The following is a 19,201-nucleotide window of genomic DNA, read 5'->3' on the forward strand; positions in this document are numbered from 1 at the left end:
CATGAAAATTAAATTGGAATGGGGACGACAAATACACACCATTTTACTGTGACAGATAGACAACGAGACCAACATCACATCTCCGAGCACCTCAGTGAATCCATCTCAATCTTCTCCAGTTCCAGTATATTCATCAAGAATTTGTTTTTCGGAGTTGCTCATCTTTGGGCTGGAGGAAATAAGCAACATATTTCTCAGAGGTTTGAGCAAAAAATCACTCAGGAGACATCTGGCAGTCTTACATCAGGATAAAAAATGGCCAACATGCTCCTGGTCCAATCTCTCTGTCCAGTTTGGAGGAGCAAAGTACTGTAGGAGGACAGATCAGCATTGAATCAATATCTTATGGACTAATGTGGAGATCAGTTGAACAAGTAACCAACTGTCTTCGTGATTATTTACTCCAGTCATAAAAGGCACAGTGAGAAGTTGGTGTTTAAGGAGCAACTTGGCCAGCAATGTTTTTTATGCTTTTTTTTTTTGAGTAACAGCCACAGAGTGAAATCACCAACTGGAAACACTGAAAAATAAAAAAAAATAAAAACCTAGCCACAATTTCATTCAATATTAGGAAATTTAGTGTCAATCTGGGGTTTTTTTTGTGTAAAAAAAGAAAAATTAGTCATTTTCTGGGTTTGTTTTTTAAAGGTGAAAATAAGACAGGGAATTATGTTTTAAAATTATAATCAGAAAGTACTGACTGGAAAGGCGTTATTAGGTTTCAGTTGGTCCTCCTCACAAAGATCGATAATCAGCTGCAGCCTCATCTGTGACTAGCGGGGCTTTCAAACAGTGCGGCTCCACATTAAAAGGGGCAACGAGGAATACAATCTGTGGCCTTTTCAGTTGTTGAGTGCATTTTTCCCTGCCATTTTGAAGGCGAACTTGACACTAATTGTTTACTCAAAAGATCTTGTCCCTACTGAGAAACTTTGCGGTATTTTCATCTAACGCGAATGCGCTTTTAGCGAAAGTACCGTATTGAACTCAAGCGAAGCGAACACGCACATTTAAAAAAAAACACAAACCCAAACTTCGATATGAACGTTAGAGCCGCATGAAACCAGGCAAAGAGCCGCGGGTTGGCCAGGCCTGAACTAGAGGGTGAGACCTGTTTCGTAATCTGGGTCCAGCCTCTTGGTCAAAGTTCCCGCTTGGGAGGTTGAAAGTAAGAGAGACAGACAAAGTTCCCACTCCACGAAGAGGAACACCACCAGTTTGTGTGAGATGCAACGGTTTGCTTTCGTTATCTCTGCGTTCCTGTTATGTGTAGCAGGAGACAAGTATGGTAAGTATAGACTTTGATTTTTTTTTCCCTTGATCAATGCAGATTATATTTATATTGACACACAAATGGCAAAAATATAAACGCATTGAATCAGTGGTGGCTGGCCATTGGAGGGGGGCGACAGGGCACCGCCCTTAAGTATTTCTGATTTATTTGTAAAAATAGAAATGTGAAATCATTTTGGATTGGTTGTGGATGGTTACTGAAATCGCCTTCATACGGCAGACCATTATAGAAAATGTTTCACCACCAGACACTGGTGTCATTATTACTAAGTGTTACGGTCCCGTGGAGACAAGATCAAGGAAACAAATATGCTACCTGTGAAAGCAGGCGAATAGCAGAGAATGAGGACACAGTACGTCTTCGTTTACCTCCACTACATTTCTGAGGTCTGATTTACTTCCAGACAACACTTGACATCATCAGTCTCTATTTCTTGTTCTAATTTAGCTGCTGCAGTATTCAACAATTTCTCTTCTCTACTTGGAATCAACATTCCTTTACATTGCTCTATTCAAGATCACTCACATTTACTAAAATATCTGCCTTAGGTAATAATCACTATTTGTAGTGTGTTCCATAAATCCGCATTTTCAACGCTTCACTTGACTGCAGCAATTGTACAGGAAATAAAATGTAGAATGTAGCACCAGCCACAGACTCTGTACTGGGAAAAGTTACATTTTGAACAAACACTCATCGGTAAATGGCAAGAACCCCATGTTTTCAGTCATTAACACGTCGACTCCTTGTCGAGTGTTGAACTCAGTCAAACTCTCGCTCGTAATTTTTTTGGCTACCACTACAATGTTTCATCAACAAATAACTCGGGCGAACCACCGCAACCTCCCCATCTGCATGCGGGTTCACAAACGAAATCACATACAACAATATTTTTGGTACCGACACAACATTTACCTATGAAACGTACATCGCAATAAATTGTAAAAATCCTCATATTTCTAAACAAATGCAATAGGTTGATCATTTTGACTTGGTCATTTCATAAGTAGCTCGCATACTTAAAAAAAAAAGTGTGAGTGTGACAGGTATGGTATGGACCCAAGTGCAGTACAAAACAGGCAATGAACTGATTATCAGTTAACAGGTTGATTAACTGTAATCTGGCACACAAAGAACAGTTCGAGGGCGGGGCAGTGGACTTGGTCGAGGCAGGCAAAAGTTCAGTAACCGGGAGGCAGGCAGAACAGGCAGGTCGTACACAGGCAGGGTTGATATAGGGAAGACAGGCAGGAAAACGCTGGCCGGTCTTGCATTGCAGAGAACAATCTGGCACGTGTGAGGCTGGAGAATATATACTGGTAGGTGAGCTGATTGATGAGTGAGAGCAGGTGTGTGATCAGTGACTGAGAATGGGTGTGGTGATCAGAGGGTGTGGCGTGAGCAGGGCAGTGGAAAGGTACTGAGTCCATGGGCTGGAGCAGAGTGTGACAGTGAGCACCCCTACTTCAGTACATTTCAGAGAAATCGGAAGAAAGTGCGCCTCAATATCGTCCCCCCAGCCCCGAAACACGCAGAGAAAGAACGAATTGTTCTGCCATACTGATTTTCTCAAAATAAAATACATTGTGCAAATATTTTAACAAAATAAAATAAAAACATCAAGTCTCAAAAAATAAATCTGGTAATAAAAAGCACCTTATATTAACATTTTTTTTACAGTAAATGATTCAATGTGGCTTTTCCCCTCAGGGGTGCCCTAAAAGTAAATCAACTACTTTTGTCCACCCACAGCACCGGAAATCCACACAAAGCTGGGCAGCCTGAGAGGTAAGTATGAGAGTGTAAAGGGGAAAGACACTGGTGTCCATGCATACCTGGGTGTGCCGTTTGCAAAGCCACCTGTCGGTCCTGCTCTGAGACTGGCTGCACCTCAGCCTGTGGAAGGTTGGGAAGGAGTGAGAGATGCCACCAAGCAGCCACTGATGTAAGACACTGCTGTTGGATTCACACAACATATGGAATCATTGATATCCCCATTAAGGACATAAACTTGTCTGACTTTTAGGTGTATTCAGGATTTAGAGTTTGCGATGGATGTTGTCAAGGCATTTGGTTTCACAGTAGACCTTCCCGATATTTCAGAAGACTGCCTTTACCTCAACGTTTACACTCCTGCAAACAGACCAGATAATGCCAAACTCCCAGTAAGAATCTGTGGTCAGTTTAGAATCATTTTGTTACTGATTTCACTAATCTTGGTTATTGTTTCAACAGGTTATGGTCTGGATCCATGGTGGAGGATTTGTTTGGGGCTCAGCTTCAACATATAGCGGCTCTGCCTTGGCTGCTTACCAAGATGTTGTTGTGGTTGTAATCCAGTACCGACTGGGACTCCTGGAATTTCTCAGGTAAGAGATGAAAGCAGTGCTGGGCGAATATTGTAATCTGGTGCTGTGGTTATAGTTCATATAATTTTCCTGTAGCCAGGCAGATTACACCTTGTTTGCATGTTCTCTCTAGCACTGGGGATGAGCACATGCCAGGAAACAATGGTTTTTTGGATCAGATTCAGGCTCTGAAATGGGTCCAGGAGCATATTCACAACTTTGGAGGAGACCCAGATTTAGTTACCATATTTGGCGAGTCTGCTGGTGGAATAAGCGTATCGCTCCTGGTAAGGATCAGTCCTCAGAAGTTTGTGTTGTCTCTGGACAATGTGCTGCTTTCAATATATTTATTAATTTGTTGTTGTTTTACAGCTGCTCTCACCGCTCTCTGAGGGCCTTTTCCACCGAGCTATTGCTGAGAGTGGCACTGCTGCAATGCAGCTATTAGTTCAAGATGATCCTCAGCCTGCATTACAGGTGAATACATTTCCTAATCCACAATAATAAGTGTTATTATTAATATAATCTCAATTCGTATAATGGTATTTATTGATTTCTAAAGCTATCTACTTATCCATCCATCCATAGTTAGTCGCAAATGTATCTGGCTGCAGCACTGAAAGCACAGAAAAGACGGTTGAATGCATCAAGAACATGGACATGGAAACCATTTTAGCTTTAGCTAAGGTGAGCTTCTGAAAGGAAAATCGTTTGCAATGACTCTTTATTCTTGACTCTGTTGTTTTATAAACTTGCTTCACTTAAGGAAAAAGAACTGAGGTATCCTTTAATAACTGATGGATATTTCCTCAAAAACAAAGTAGAAGAGTTGTTCCTTCAGCACCAACTTCTCGATGTGCCTTTTATGACTGGGGTCAATAATCATGAAGGCGGTTGGTTACTTCCTCATGTTAGTATCAAACATTTGACTGATCTCCACATTAGTCCATAAGATATTGATTCAGTGCTGGAACTGTCCTCCCACAGTACTTTGCTCTTCCAAACTGGACAGAGGGGATGGACCAGGAGCATGTCTTGGGCTTGTTGTCCATGTTCTATCCTGATGTAAGACTGCCAGATGTCTCCTGAGTGATTTTTAGTATTTTGCTCAAACCTCTAAGAGATATGTCTATTATTTCCTCCAGCCCAAAGATGAGCAGCTCCGAAAACGGATTCTTGATAAATATACTGGAACTGGAGAAGATCGTGTGAAAAATAGAGATGGATTCACTGAGCTGCTCGGAGATGTGGTGTTTGTCATTCCTGCCATTAAGACTGCTAATGCTCACAGGGGTAGGTCACAAATGAAACACAACTGTCACAGCGCAAAAGTAATATAATAACTCTAAAAACATTTTATTTTTTATTCTTCTCCATAGATGCTGGTGCCCCTGTGTACCTGTATGAGTTTCAGCATTCCACCAGTTTTCTTAAAGATAAAAGACCAAGCTTTGTTCGGAGTGACCATCTAGATGAAATATTTTCTGTATTTGGGCTTTGTTTTACAGTTTCTCATGTCAAATTAAGCAGTAAGTGCAATGGTGCGACTTTTCCTGCAATTTTCCAGTACAAAAAGGATTTCAAGTAATTTTTATTTTACCGGTAGGTACATGCAGTGAAGAAGATGAGCGGATGAACAAAATCATGATGAGCTACTGGGGCAACTTTGCTCGTACAGGGTAGGAATTACCATCACTTGTTAAAAATAGTTAATCAAAAACTACACCATAACATGCTCATAATGTGCATGTTTGTAGGTCTCCTAATGGACAGGGCCTTGTCCACTGGCCAAAGTATGGAGAAAAAGAGGACTACCTGGCAATTGATGCAAAGAACCAGAATGTTTTTCAGGGTTTGAAAAAAGACAAATTTGTTGTCCTGACTCAGATTCTTCCAGAGGATGTCAAAGAGCAAAAAGACTTGAGGCACACCGAGTTCTAATTTTTTTTCCCTCAAACATCACTCCATTTGATGTTTCAGTCATTAAATGTAATGTGTCCAGGATGCCCTTCCCGCATTTCAAAATAAAACACATTTTGTGAAGTCATAAGTAATATTTTAATCCATTTACAATTAAAATGAACACATGCGTGAAAATTAAAGTAAATGCAAAATTAGGACGGCAAACACACACCATTTTACTGTGACAGATGGACAACGAGACCAACAGCACATCTCCAAGTATCTCAGTGAATCCATCTCTATTTTTCCACACAATCTTCTCCAGTTCCAGTATATTCAACAAGAATCTGTTTTCGGAGTTGCTCATCTTTGGGCTGAAGGAAATAAGCAACATATCTTGCAAAGGTTTGACCAAGATAATAAAATCACTCAGGAGACATCTGGCTGTCTTACATCAGGATAGAACATGGACAACATGCCCAATACATGCTCCTGGTCCATCCCCTCTGTCCAGTTTGGAGGAGCAAAGTACTGTAGGAGGACAGATCCAGCACTGAGTCAATATCTTATGGACTAATGTGGAGATCAGTCGAGCAAGTGAACAAATTCCTTCATGATTATTGACACCAGTCATAAAAGGCACAGTGAGAAGTTGGTGCAGATGGAGCAATTTGGCCGGCAATTTATTTATTTATTTTCTGAGTAACACACAGAGTGAAATTATCACAATGTGTAACCCCCATTACACTGGAAAATAAAAAATAAAATCCTAGCCACAAGCTCATTCATCATAAAGAAATTTAGTGTCAATCTGGGTTTTTTTCTATATAAAAATAAGAACAAATTGTTACTTTCTGGATTTGTTTTTGAGAAAATAAGACAGCGCATTGTGTTTTAAAATTATAATCAGAAATTGCTGACTTCTAACTAGGAAAAAATGATTATCCTGCAGATTTTTGATTTTTTTAAAAAGTGATTAAGTCGTTGTTTTAGCAGCCATTTTCTTTGAAAGGTGTTATCACAGCTTGAAAGAAAAGTAATTACCAGCGGTTTTATATCATTCACGTTACTGCTGACATGCTGATGCTTTCTAGGTATTTGGAGCTGCTGTTGTGCCTAATCTGAATTTCAGGATAACGAAGAAAACTCCTTTGCCGTCCGAAAACCATTAAACACCACGGTAACCAATGTAAATACCTCAAATATAACATAAAATGTCAAATGCGTTTTAAGTCCTATTTGAGTTATTTACATTGGTAACGGTAACCAATGTAAAAAACTCAAATATAACATAAAATGTCAAATGCGTTTTATGTTCTATTTGAGTTATTTACATTGGTTGCCGTGGTGTCTAATGGCTTTCGGACGGCAACCAATGTAAATAACTCAAATAGAACTTAAAATGTGAAATGCGTTTGTTTCGGAATGTTAAATCCAGTGAACGTGGACTCATCATGTCCTCGAAGCGCTGCACGCTTGGGTCGTGTGGGTCGCCTGAAAGACCTCAAAGCCAATCGGCTGAAACCGAAATTCAAACATACACGCACTTATGTACTGCATGCGATAAATGTTTACGTAGTAAAAAAGTTTAATAATAATTTCTGCCTCCTTCTATATCTCCTGAAAGCAAAGTAACGATTGCGCAGCATGAGTTATCTACCCTAGTTTTAAGCACAATGATGTCAACACCTAGAATGAGCAGCCCGTTGCATAATCTAGGTTCAGCCTTTTCTCGGTGAAAGTTCCCGCTGGAGAAGTTTAAAGGAAGAGAGACGAGGTTCCCACTCCTGAAGTTTTCTCAACATGAAGAGGAACACCAGGAGTTTCTGTGAGATGAAAAGTTTTGCTTTTGTTATCGCTGCTTTCCTGTTATGTGTTGCAGCAGACAAGTATGGTACGTTTAAAATCTTGAATATTTATCTTGAACATTTTAGATTATATTTATATTCACACATGGCAAAAATATAAACACATGGTGGTGGCTGGCCAATAGTGCGCGATAGGGCACAACCCCACATTATTATTTATTTTTTGTGAAAATATATAGAAATGTAAAATCATGGATTGAAATTTACTTCATATAGCACAGAACATTCTAGAAAATGTTTGGCCACAAGACACTAGTCTTATTATTACCAAGCAGTTGATTTACTTTTAAAAAGAGAGCATAAAAGAAGGAAATTCCTAAATGCCTCTATCCACAGCATCTGAAATCCACACAAAGCTGGGCAGCCTGAGAGGTAAGTATGAGAGTGTAAAGGGGAAAGACACTGGGGTCCATGCATACCTGGGTGTGCCATTTGCAAAGCCACCTGTCGGTCCTGCTCTGAGACTGGCTGCACCTCAGCCTGTGGAGGGTTGGGAAGGAGTGAGAGACGCCACCAAGCAACCACTGATGTAAGACACTGCTGTTGGATTCATGGAATCATTGATATCCCTACCAAGGACATAAACTTGTCTGTCTTTCAGGTGTGTTCAGGATTTAGAGTTTGCGATGGGTGTTGTCAAGGTAATGGATTTCACAGTAGACCTTCCGGATGTTTCAGAAGACATCGAGTTCTTTACCTCAACATTTACACTCCTGCAAAAAGACCAGAGAATGCCAAACTCCCAGTAAGAAGTTCTGGCCAATTTAGACTCAATTGGTTATTGATTTGATTAATCGTGATCTCTGTTGTTTCAACAGGTTATGGTTTGGATCCACGGTGGAGGCTATGTTATGGGCTCAGCTTCAACATATAGCGGCTCTGCCTTGGCTGCTTACCAAGATGTTGTTGTGGTTCTAATCCAGTACCATCTGGGACTCCTGGGATTTCTCAGGTAAAAGATGGAAGCAGTGCTGGGATGAATATTGTAATCTGGTGCTGTGGTTATCGGTCATATCATTTTCCTGCTGCCAGGAAACTGTTGCCAGGAAGATTACACCTTTTTTGGACCAGATCCAGTCTCTGAAATGGGTCCAGGAGCATATTCACAACTTTGGAGGAGACCCAGATTTAGTTACCATATTTGGCGAGTCTGCTGGTGGAATAAGCGTATCGCTCCTGGTAAGGATCAGTGCTCAGAAGTTTGTGTTGTCTCTGGACAATGTGCTGCTTTCAATATATTTATTAATTTGTTGTTGTTTCCTTTGTTGTACAGCTGCTCTCACCACTCTCTGAGGGCCTTTTCCACCGTGCTATTGCTGAGAGTGGCACTGCTCCAACATATGCACTTGGTCAAGATGCCCTTCCATCATTTCAGGTGAATAAATTGCTTAATGTACGTTCATAATTAGGTATATAGTCATAAATCTATTAATCCATCTCTCCATTTATCCATCCATAGTTGATTGCAAATGTATCTGGCTGCAGCGCTGAAAGCACAGAAAAGACAGCTGATTGCATCAAGAACTTGGACATGGAAACCATTTTGACCATAGCTAAGGTGACCTTTTGCAGGAAAAACTTTTACATTTTATAAATTTTTTATTTGTATTTTTTTTAACCGTTTTTGTTGTGTCATGCACTTCATACACTCCAGGAAAACCCAATGCAGTTTTCTTTAATAACTGGAGGACATTTCCTCCAAAAATCACCAAGTGAGTTGCTCCTTCAGCACCAACTTCTCACAGTGCCTTTTATGACCGGGGTCAATAATCATGAAGGCAGTTTTTTACTTGCTCAGGTAAGAGTCAAAGATTTAATTGAACTCCACATTACTCTATAATTCATTAACTTAACGCTGGATCTGTCCTCCCACAGTACCATGCTCCTCCAAACTGGACAGAGGGGATGGACCAGGAGCATGTCTTGGGCATGTTGTCCATGTTCGATCCTGATGTAAGACTGCCAGATGTCTCCTGATTGATTTTTAGTATCTCGCTCAGGTAGGTCACAAATGTGAAAATATTCTTCTTTGGGCTTTTCCCTTGAGGGGTTGCCACAGCAAATCAGTTGCCTCCATCTCATCCTATCTTCTGCATCTTATTCTCTCAAACCTATTACCTTCATGTCTTCTTTCACTTTGTCTATAGCCTCTTTCAGACTTGGGTCCTCTATCAGAGGCCTGGGAGTCTAAGGGTTCTGCGCAGGATCTTAGCTTTTCCTAGCACTGCGCTCTTCTGGACAGAGACCTCTGATGTGGTTCCTGGCATCTCTTGTCAAAGCCTCTTACGTGTGCTGTCCCTCAGATGTACTCATTCCTGATCCCTGGTCACTCACAACAAGAACCTCAGCATCTTCATCTCTGCTACCTCCAGCTCTGCTTCCTGTCTTTTTCTCAGTGGCATTGCATCTGGACCAACCAACATCACTGGTCTTACCACAGTTTTTTACACCTTTCCTTTTATTTTTGCTGAAACTCTTTTATTCACACCTGAAACTTTTCTTCACCTATTCCTGCCTGCCTGTGCATGCTTCTTCACCTCTTTCCCCCACTCTCCATTGCTCTGGACTGTTGACCCCAAGTAATTTAAATTCCTCAACTTCTTAATCTCTTCTCCCTCTAACCTCACTCTTTCACTTTGGTCCCTCTCATTCACACATATATACTCCATCTTGTTGGCAGCAAACCTTCATTCCTCTCCTTTCCAGGGCAAACCTCCAGCCCTCTAGCTTCTCCTCCACCGTTTCCCTGCTTTCGTTACAGATCTCAATGTCATCTGCATACATCATAGACCATGAAGATTCCTGTCTAACCTCGTCTGTCAGCCTGTCCATCACCATAACGAACAAGAAGGGGCTCAGAGATAATCCCTGATGCAGTTCCACCTCCACCCTGAACTCCACTGTGACACCTACAGCACACTTTGTCACTGTCTTTCAGTCCTTATACACATCCTGCACTGCTCTATCATACTTTTCTGCCATTCCAGACTTCCTCATACGATACCACAGTTCCTCCTTGGGCACCATTTCATAATCTTTCTCCAGGTCTACAAAAACACAATGCAGCTCTCTGACATTCTCTGCATTTCTCTATCAACATCATCAAAGCAAATACTGCATCATTAGTATTCTTTTTTGGCATGAAATCGTACTGCTGTTCACAGACGCTCACTTCTACCCTTAGTCTAGCTTCAGCTACTCTTTCCCATAACTTTATTGTATGGGTTATCAGCTTTATTCTTCTGTAGCTGCCCTTGTTCTTAAAAATGGTCACAGCACACTTCTCCTACATTCCTCAGGCATCTTCTCACTATCTAAGATCCTGTTGAACAACCCATTCAGAAACCTTACTGCTACCTCCTCTAGATACGTCCATACCTCAAAAGGTATATCATCAGGTCTGAGTGCTTTTCCGCTCCTCATCCTCTTCAATGCCCTACTCATTTTATCCTTACTCTGTCTCTGTCTGCTCTTCTGCTCTCATGCTGAGGTGGAAAATTCCACGCGCACTGAAACACCCCCTCTTCTACACCTACCAGATTTGTCTTTACCATTTTCACCTGTCCCTCCTTCTTAGGCTGTATTTAAGCCACTGCAGTGCATACGTGCTTTGCCAGATTGTTCTTGGGTCATGCCTGACACTCCAGCACAGGGAAACCTGAAAACCTTTTGTCCCCGATTAAGATTTTTGCCTTGTGTTTATTCGAACCTATGCTCTCCTGGTGCTGTGTGGTGTTTTCTGCCTTCCATGGTGTTCTGTGATTACTTCTGTGCTGTTTTTCACAAATTTTCAATGAAGCTTTTTATTAAACTGTCCAGAACTTTATGCCACATCTTCCTGTACTCCTGTCTACTCGCTTCAGTCCTGTTTCCCGCTTCTTCTGCATCAAACTCTTTCTCTGTATACACTCCTGTACCTATTCATTCTATCACCAAGTCTCCTTATCTACACCAAATACTCTCTTACCTGTCTCCCTGATCACATTAGCTGTAGTTATCCAGTCATCTGGAAGCACCTTCTGACCAACCAGTACTCATGACAGCCATTTCCATCCTTTTTGCAAAGACAACCACCATCTGTCCTGCGTTCCTCTCCTGGATAACAAACCTGCCCATCACCTCTTCATTGCCTGCACTAACCTGTCCATTTAGGTCTGCACCAATGACTACTCTCTCCCTTCTAGGGATGCTCTGCATTACCTCATCAAGGTCCAAACAGAATTCCTCCTTCTCATCCAGCTCACGTCCTACTTGTGGAGCATACCCACTAACATCATTGAACATCACACAATAACTCGAAAACCACATTTTATTTTTTCTTCTTCTCCATAGATGCTGGTGCCCCCGTGTACCTGTATGAGTTTCAGCATTCCCCCAGTTTTCTCAAGGATAAAAGACCAAGCTTTGTTAAGAGTGACCATGGAGATGAAATATATTCTGTATTTGGGTATTGCCTTTCAGTTTCTCATGTCCAATTAAGCAGTAGGTTCAATCAATGACACTATTTGACCTGCCATTTCTCAGTACACAATAAATTTGAAGAGAACATTTTTATTTTAGGTGCATGCAGTGAAGAAGATGAGCAGTGTGAGAAGAATTATTGTTGTTGTTATCGTTTCAATGCTATAGTAAGTATAGTAAGTAGATTTAGAATGTTTAATCAAAAAGAATGTATGAGTGTTTGAACCAAGTGTTGATGCTGTTAGGTACCCAGCACTGGGAGGTACCATGTTCAAGGACACGAGGAAGTCGTAGAGATAGGAGGAGAAGGAATCATGAGGTCAGATTGACATAAATGTTGTGTGCACCAAATAAAAGAGGAGAGCGAGCAGCAGACGGGCGGAGTTGAGAGAGGAAGCTTGAACTGCTCGTCAGCTCTCCCTTGCAAGGCCACCTGTTGTCTGTGTGGTTGATCTGAGTCTAGTAAACGAACAGCGCGGGTGACCAAACATCACCCTCACAAAAATTGGTCCTTCGAGCCGGATCCCAAGACCTGGAGAGGAGCGCCGTGGGACGACCGAACGCCGAAGTCTGTGCACAGCCGGAGTCAAAAGGACGTCCGAAGTGAAAGACCTTTCATCACGAGTTGACGGAAGGCCGGTCTTCGTCCCTCCCAGGGCGACCATCTCCAGTGACGGGAGGAAGGCACTAAAACAACTCAGAGAGAAACCATAGCGACAACGGAGTGAGTATAAGACACAAAAAGCGCTACACGGAATATACCGCGGTATTACCTGCCTGGTCATCAGGAGAGAAGCAGAGGCAAGATACACCCGCCTCCTCGGAGGTAGAAGCTTGGTGTATACTCTCCTGATTAAAAAAGAGGGGTTATAAGGCCACGGCGGAGGGACTGAACTAGATATCCTGTATGGATTGAGGGTTGTTCAGTCGGGAGATCAGGCGTCTCCACTCAAGTACATAAAAACTGATAAATAAAGTGCAAACATGGGCAACCAACATTCCACAAAAGGTGCTGAATTCAAAAACCCAGCATCATGTAAACACATGGAAGACAAATATCCAGGTTCATGCTCATATGTTCAGCTGTGGATGACTAAGTTCGATTGGGATGGTAACTTAGACAGGCCAGGCAATATTATAAAATTAAAAGAAGTTACTATATTAACGGTACTGAAACCCAGCAAGTCCTCATGTGCGTTAATGGCAAGAAATGGGGCACTGTTAGAGGAGATTGGGTCCCAGTGGATCCAGCCACTCAACAACCATGGCAGCCTGGCAGCCAAGAACTAAATGACAGACTTGACAGACTGTACGAGCACATGCGAACTACTTTTACCAGACGAGCTGACTACAGCGCCATTACGGCCACGAGACAAAAGACTGACGAAAGTTTTGAAGACTATAGCATGAGAATGAAAGATGTGTTCCGGAAAAATAGTGGAATTCCGTATGCGGAAGAACCAGAAGGTCCCTACCAACAGCAATTAAAGCAAGCTATACATGGGGGATCAAAATCAGAGATAAAAACCTGGGTAGAGAGACAATTAGTTGATTTCGGAACTAGTAACCTAAACCGCTATGAACAACATGCTATGCATGCTGAAAGACAATGCCAAAAAAGTAAGAACCAATCAACAGGCATGTTTTTCAATGCCAACCCTCTCCCAAGCCGAGGCCGCGGACGTGGGCGAGGCCGAGGCGGAAGGGGAGGAGGAGGCAATTCCCGTGAAAAAGATCAGTGTCATTATTGTAAAAATTATGGACACTGGGAACGTGATTGCAGAAAGAAACAACGTGACCAGGGATACAATAGAGGACAGCAGCAAGGTTCTAATACACCTCAGCTATGACTAGAACCGGAAAAAGATGTCACAAAAATTAAAACAAATCAGGGCACAAAATTTGACCAATTTGAAAAAGATGACTTAGAAGATGTTTTAGACTTAGAAACCATCTTCCTGTTTGCTGAAGGCAAACCAGAAATACAACTGACCGTGTTAGGTAATTCTTTAACATTCTTAGTAGACACGGGTGCAGGTAAATCAGTAATTAGAGATCCAATAGCCCTGACACCAACTTCTACACAGATTTTTGTGAGATCAGCAAATGGTCTCATAACCAAAGAAAGAATGTCAGTTCCTGTAGATGTTTGTGACCCCGTAAGTGGAATCACACTTAAAGCCCCTTTCGTGATCTCCACCACATGTCCCGTAAATCTGTTAGGAAGAGATCTTATCTCTCAGCTTTAGTTGATGATTCGTACCACAGCCGAAGGAGTGTGGTCTGTAGATAGAATGGTTAATCTGTGGGTAAGAGAAGCAGATGATGTCATTCTTAGGACTAGTGAATTTTTGCAGATCATGGATCTTAGATTATGCGAAAATAACTGCCCCTTTACAAGCATTGATGTATGATAATCCCTTAGCAATGACTGATGTGTTAACTTGGACCCCTGAAGCTGAAGAAGCATTTACACACACAAAGCAGGCCCTTGTAGGTGCTGGAGTGTTAAAGCTGCCAGACTATCAGAAGCCTTTTGAGCAGGTCGTAGATTGCAAAGGTAATTTTATGACTTCAGTTTTGTTGCAAAAACACGGAGATAAGAGGCAGCCAGTGGCCTACTACTCCCACAAGCTAGATTCCGTAGTTTGTGCACTCCCACCATGCGTTAAAGCAGTGGTGGCAGCATCTGAGGCAGTAAAAGCCTCCGCAGGAGTGGTGCTATATCATGAGCTAACTTTGCTAGTTCCACATGCAGTGTCAATACTGCTGCTACAAAGTAAGATAGCATTCCTGTCGCCCGCACGTCATCTTTCCTGCATGGCAGTGTTGCTGTCTCAGCCGAATCTGACGATTCGACGCTGCACGACCTTAAACCCAGCAACGCTGCTACCCACCGCAGAAGAGGGACACCAGCACAACTGCTTGGATGAGGTCTCCACCAAGGTCCTGCCGCGACCAGATCTCAGTGATGTCGCGTTGACTACAGGACAGACACTATTTGTGGATGGATCGTCGAGAAAGGATGACTGTGGACGCACTAGAACTGCCTATGCAGTAGTTACAGCAACTGAGGTGGTGGAGGCGAAATCACTTCCCTCCTCCTATTCTGCTCAAGCAGCAGAACTCGTCGCACTCACACGTGCCTGTGAACTAAGCAAAGGACAAGATGTTACCATTTACACAGATAGTCAATATGTTTTTTCCACGCTGTTTGTGTTTGCTCAACAATGGAATTTAAGAGGGATGAAAACGTCGACGGCAAACCGGTCATGCATGCAGAACTGTTAAAAAAGTTATTGGCAGCAGTACAGCAGCCACGTAAAATAGCTGTATGTAAATGCACTGCACATACTAACAACACAGACGCAGTCTCACAAGGCAATGCCTTTGCTGACAGAGCCGCAAAGGCTGCAGCAAATAACAACACACTTCTTGATAATGAGGAATCATTTACCTTAGAACCTGCAGATAATGATATTCTAAAAGAAATGCAACAAAGTGCTCCAGAAAAAGAAAAGGCCACGTGGAAGAAGCGAGGAGCCAAACTGGATGATAAAGGACTATTAACCATAGGAAACAAACCAATCCTTCCCCGGAATATGCATAAATGGGCAGCATTAGTGAGCCATGGGCCATGCCATGTCTCAACAGGAGGGATGGTACAGATGGTTAATGAACATTATTATACTATAGGATTTCATACATACTCAAAAAATTTTTGTTCACAATGTGCTATTTGTGTAAAACACAGCCCACAGGGAGCCCTTAAGGCCCCTGCAGGCACTACACCATTACCAAATCATCCATTTCACACAGTTTTTCTAGATTTTATTCAGCTAACACCATGTGAAGGTAAACAATATTGTCTAGTAGTGTTAGATGGATTTACTAGGTGGGTAGAAATTTTCCCCACAGCAAAAGCAGATGCACTGACAGTAGCAAAAGTTTTATGTAGAGAAATCATTCCCAGGTTTGGCATCCCGAAGGTCATCTGGAGCGACAATGGAAGCCATTTTGTAAATGAGATAGTGAAAACTGTAGGAGTAACTTTGGGCATTGATTTGAAGAATCACTGCGCATACCACCCTCAGAGTGCAGGGTTGGTTGAAAGAGTCAACGGTACTATTAAGAACAGACTGAAGAAATGTATGGACGAGACAGGAAAGAACTGGATGTTTTGTCTCGACCTGGTGAAATTATGGATGCACATAACACCACACAAGAAAACAGGCATCACACCCTTTGAAGCATTATATGGGCAGCCTTATTGCCTACCATACTTTGCAAAAACAAATGAGCTAAAACATGTTGAAGAAACAATAGCAGATTATCTGAAAAAAGTGTTACTTAACCGATGTGTGAATACTGTAAATGTTCTGCCTAGTCCTGTGTCTTCCACAGATTCCACCCCCCAGGAACCCATTCAACCGGGCGACTACGTGTGGGTGAAGAAGTTTGTGCGGAAGAGGTGGAACACGCCTAGATGGGAAGGCCCTTATCAAGTACAGCTGACCACAAAGACTGCAGTTCGAGTGGACGGAAAACTGTCGTGGATACACCTTTCCCATTGTAAGAAACAGAAAATTCTTCCAGGTGAAGGCGAGGGAGCAGTGGCGGACTCTCCGTAAACGGCTGACGGCCTGTATAGGTCCAGCAACGGCTGAACCCCGTCGGAACCTGTGAAGAGGATCTAAAAGGAAATGAAGTTGTTCTTCCTAATTGTGGTGAGTGCTGTGACGGCGGGACTCGTGAGTTTTGGTCTTTGGAACTTCCGACAGGAGGGAGGTAATCAGGGACAGAAAGATGCTCTGAGACAGGATGAGAGCTACGCGCGCGCTAAACGCACCGTAGTTAGCCATTTAGAACATTCATGGTTAGAACAAAATCCAGAGTCCTCACACACTTACAGTTTGAATACATGGTGGCGCTATGCTACTTTCACAGCTTGGACACAGAATCATTCAACACAGAGGTGTCCAGAAGGTTATAACTGTACATGTAACTATCCCGCTTTCGCGCCAGGAGACAAAGGCACGCAATTAGTGAATAAGGGATGGTGGTTATGTGGACACAATGCCTATGCAGACCTACCAGCGAACTGGTCAGGAGTGTGTGCTCCAGTACATCTCAAGGATCACACAGTCATAATTTATGCTGCTAATGCTAGCTCTGCACCACAGTTGCGTTCCAGGAGAGATTTGAATGACGAGTTCAAACCACATGACTCAGTGTGGGGCACAGATGTACCACGAGAGTTTAAGCATTGGTCAACCGGAAATAAAGTGACCATGACACTCTTTCCGTGGCTAGGAATAGGAAAGAACATATTGAGATTGGAAACAGTTGATTACAGGTTGAAAGTATTTACTAATTTGACAAAAGTTGCTCTCACAGGAGTCAAGGAAGAAATGACAGCGCTAAGACTGATGACCATGCAGAATAGGATGGCCTTAGATCTCATAACGGCCCCCCAGGGAGGAGTGTGTGCAATGGTAGGAGATTACTGTTGTACGTTCATCCCAGAGAATGATGCGGACGGTCACCTGATAGATAGCGCATTGAAAAATTTAACTAAGCTACAGAGAGCTATGATTGACGATGGTAGTCCCCCACCAGACTGGCTTACAGGAATGTTGTCAAGGTGGAGGGAACTGTTGTTCAAGATAGGAATGATGATAGGGATAGTGCTGCTAGTATTAGCCATACTAGCTTGCTGTGTAGTACCTCTTGTTCGGGGTTGCATTGGCCGGCTCGTGGGATCAGCTGTTACTAGTACTTTGCTGCAGGTGGAAGAACGATCTCTACTGGACAACGATGAAGAGGAATCAGAAGAAGAATGGACAAATGTGATGCACGATGTAAATGAAATGTTTGAGATGTCTTAAGCTGTACACATGTTGAACTCTGAGTGTAAGAAATGTGTTTCTAGGAAAATGACGTAATGCATTTAAATTTCATGAAGTGAAAAGATGTAATACTGACAATGAGAATCTAGACGCATTTAACGATAAACAGGAGGGAAATGTGAGAAGAATTATTGTTGTTGTTATCGTTTCAATGCTATAGTAAGTATAGTAAGTAGATTTAGAATGTTTAATCAAAAAGAATGTATGAGTGTTTGAACCAAGTGTTGATGCTGTTAGGTACCCAGCACTGGGAGGTACCATGTTCAAGGACACGAGGAAGTCGTAGAGATAGGAGGAGAAGGAATCATGAGGTCAGATTGACATAAATGTTGTGTGCACCAAATAAAAGAGGAGAGCGAGCAGCAGACGGGCGGAGTTGAGAGAGGAAGCTTGAACTGCTCGTCAGCTCTCCCTTGCAAGGCCACCTGTTGTCTGTGTGGTTGATCTGAGTCTAGTAAACGAACAGCGCGGGTGACCAAACATCACCCTCACAGCAGTTAAACAAAATCATGATGAGCTACTGGGGCAACTTTGCTCGTACAGGGTAGGAATTACCATCACTTGTTAAAAATGATGAGTTAATCAAAAACTACATGATAACTTGCTCGTAATGTGCATGTGTGTAGGTCACCTAATGGACAGGGCCTTGTCCACTGGCCAAAGTATGGAGAAAAAGAGGACTACCTGGCAATTGATGCAAAGAACCAGAATGTTTTTCAGGGTTTGAAAAAAGACAAATTTGTTGTCCTGACTCAGACCCCCCCAGAGAACTTGAAAGAGCAAAAAGACTCGAGGCACACCGAGTTCTAATTTTTTTTTCCTCAAACATCACTCCATTTCATGTTTCAGTCATTAAATGTCATGTGTCCAGGATTCCCTTCCCACATTTCAAAATAAAACACATTTTGTGAAGTCATATGTAATATTTTATTCAATTTACAATTAAAATGAACACATGCATGAAAATTAAATTGGAATGGGGACGACAAATACACACCATTTTACTGTGACAGATAGACAACGAGACCAACATCACATCTCCGAGCACCTCAGTGAATCCATCTCAATCTTCTCCAGTTCCAGTATATTCATCAAGAATTTGTTTTTCGGAGTTGCTCATCTTTGGGCTGGAGGAAATAAGCAACATATTTCTCAGAGGTTTGAGCAAAAAATCACTCAGGAGACATCTGGCAGTCTTACATCAGGATAAAAAATGGCCAACATGCTCCTGGTCCAATCTCTCTGTCCAGTTTGGAGGAGCAAAGTACTGTAGGAGGACAGATCAGCATTGAATCAATATCTTATGGACTAATGTGGAGATCAGTTGAACAAGTAACCAACTGTCTTCGTGATTATTTACTCCAGTCATAAAAGGCACAGTGAGAAGTTGGTGTTTAAGGAGAAACTTGGCCAGCAATG

At 42.3% G+C, this 19,201-nt stretch overlaps 1 protein-coding gene, 1 long non-coding RNA gene and 1 pseudogene across 2 annotated transcripts; 2 read left to right on the top strand and 1 right to left on the bottom strand.

Annotated features, from left to right (window-relative positions):
• Nucleotides 1–46: 46 nt before the first annotated feature.
• Nucleotides 47–1,203, bottom strand: LOC115250950 (uncharacterized). The gene is made up of 3 exons (XR_003889468.1): nt 1,112–1,203; nt 243–309; nt 47–169 (listed from the first exon to the last, which is right to left on the bottom strand). It is a non-coding gene; the product is annotated as an uncharacterized lncRNA (long non-coding RNA).
• On the top strand, nt 1,063–5,692 carry LOC115250948 (carboxylesterase 5A-like). The gene is made up of 13 exons (XM_029841235.1): nt 1,063–1,288; nt 3,047–3,239; nt 3,321–3,459; nt 3,530–3,663; nt 3,776–3,929; nt 4,015–4,119; nt 4,231–4,329; nt 4,409–4,552; nt 4,630–4,707; nt 4,788–4,935; nt 5,022–5,171; nt 5,249–5,321; nt 5,400–5,692. The coding sequence occupies exons 1-13, from the start codon at nt 1,228–1,230 to the stop codon at nt 5,581–5,583; spliced, it is 1,662 nt and encodes a 553-aa protein (XP_029697095.1). The 5' UTR covers nt 1,063–1,227; the 3' UTR covers nt 5,584–5,692.
• A 902-nt stretch (nt 5,693–6,594) lies between these two features.
• On the top strand, nt 6,595–18,698 carry LOC115251081 (carboxylesterase 1C-like; annotated as a pseudogene).
• The last annotated feature ends 503 nt before the right edge of the window (nt 18,699–19,201 follow it).

The sequence above is a fragment of the Takifugu rubripes genome, chromosome 9 (genome assembly GCF_901000725.2).
Source record: "Takifugu rubripes chromosome 9, fTakRub1.2, whole genome shotgun sequence".
NCBI classification, from domain to species: domain Eukaryota; kingdom Metazoa; phylum Chordata; class Actinopteri; order Tetraodontiformes; family Tetraodontidae; genus Takifugu; species Takifugu rubripes.

What these genes read in the sequence shown, in the direction of transcription:
- LOC115250948 (XM_029841235.1), top strand. Translation starts at nt 1,228, where the DNA reads ATGCAACGGTTTGCTTTCGTTATCTCTGCGTTCCTGTTATGTGTAGCA. An exon ending in TGTAGCAGGAGACAAGTATG is followed by an intron (nt 1,289 to 3,046) that starts GTAAGTATAGAC and finishes GTCCACCCACAG; the next exon opens with CACCGGAAATCCACACAAAG. An exon ending in GAATAAGCGTATCGCTCCTG is followed by an intron (nt 3,930 to 4,014) that starts GTAAGGATCAGT and finishes GTTGTTTTACAG; the next exon opens with CTGCTCTCACCGCTCTCTGA.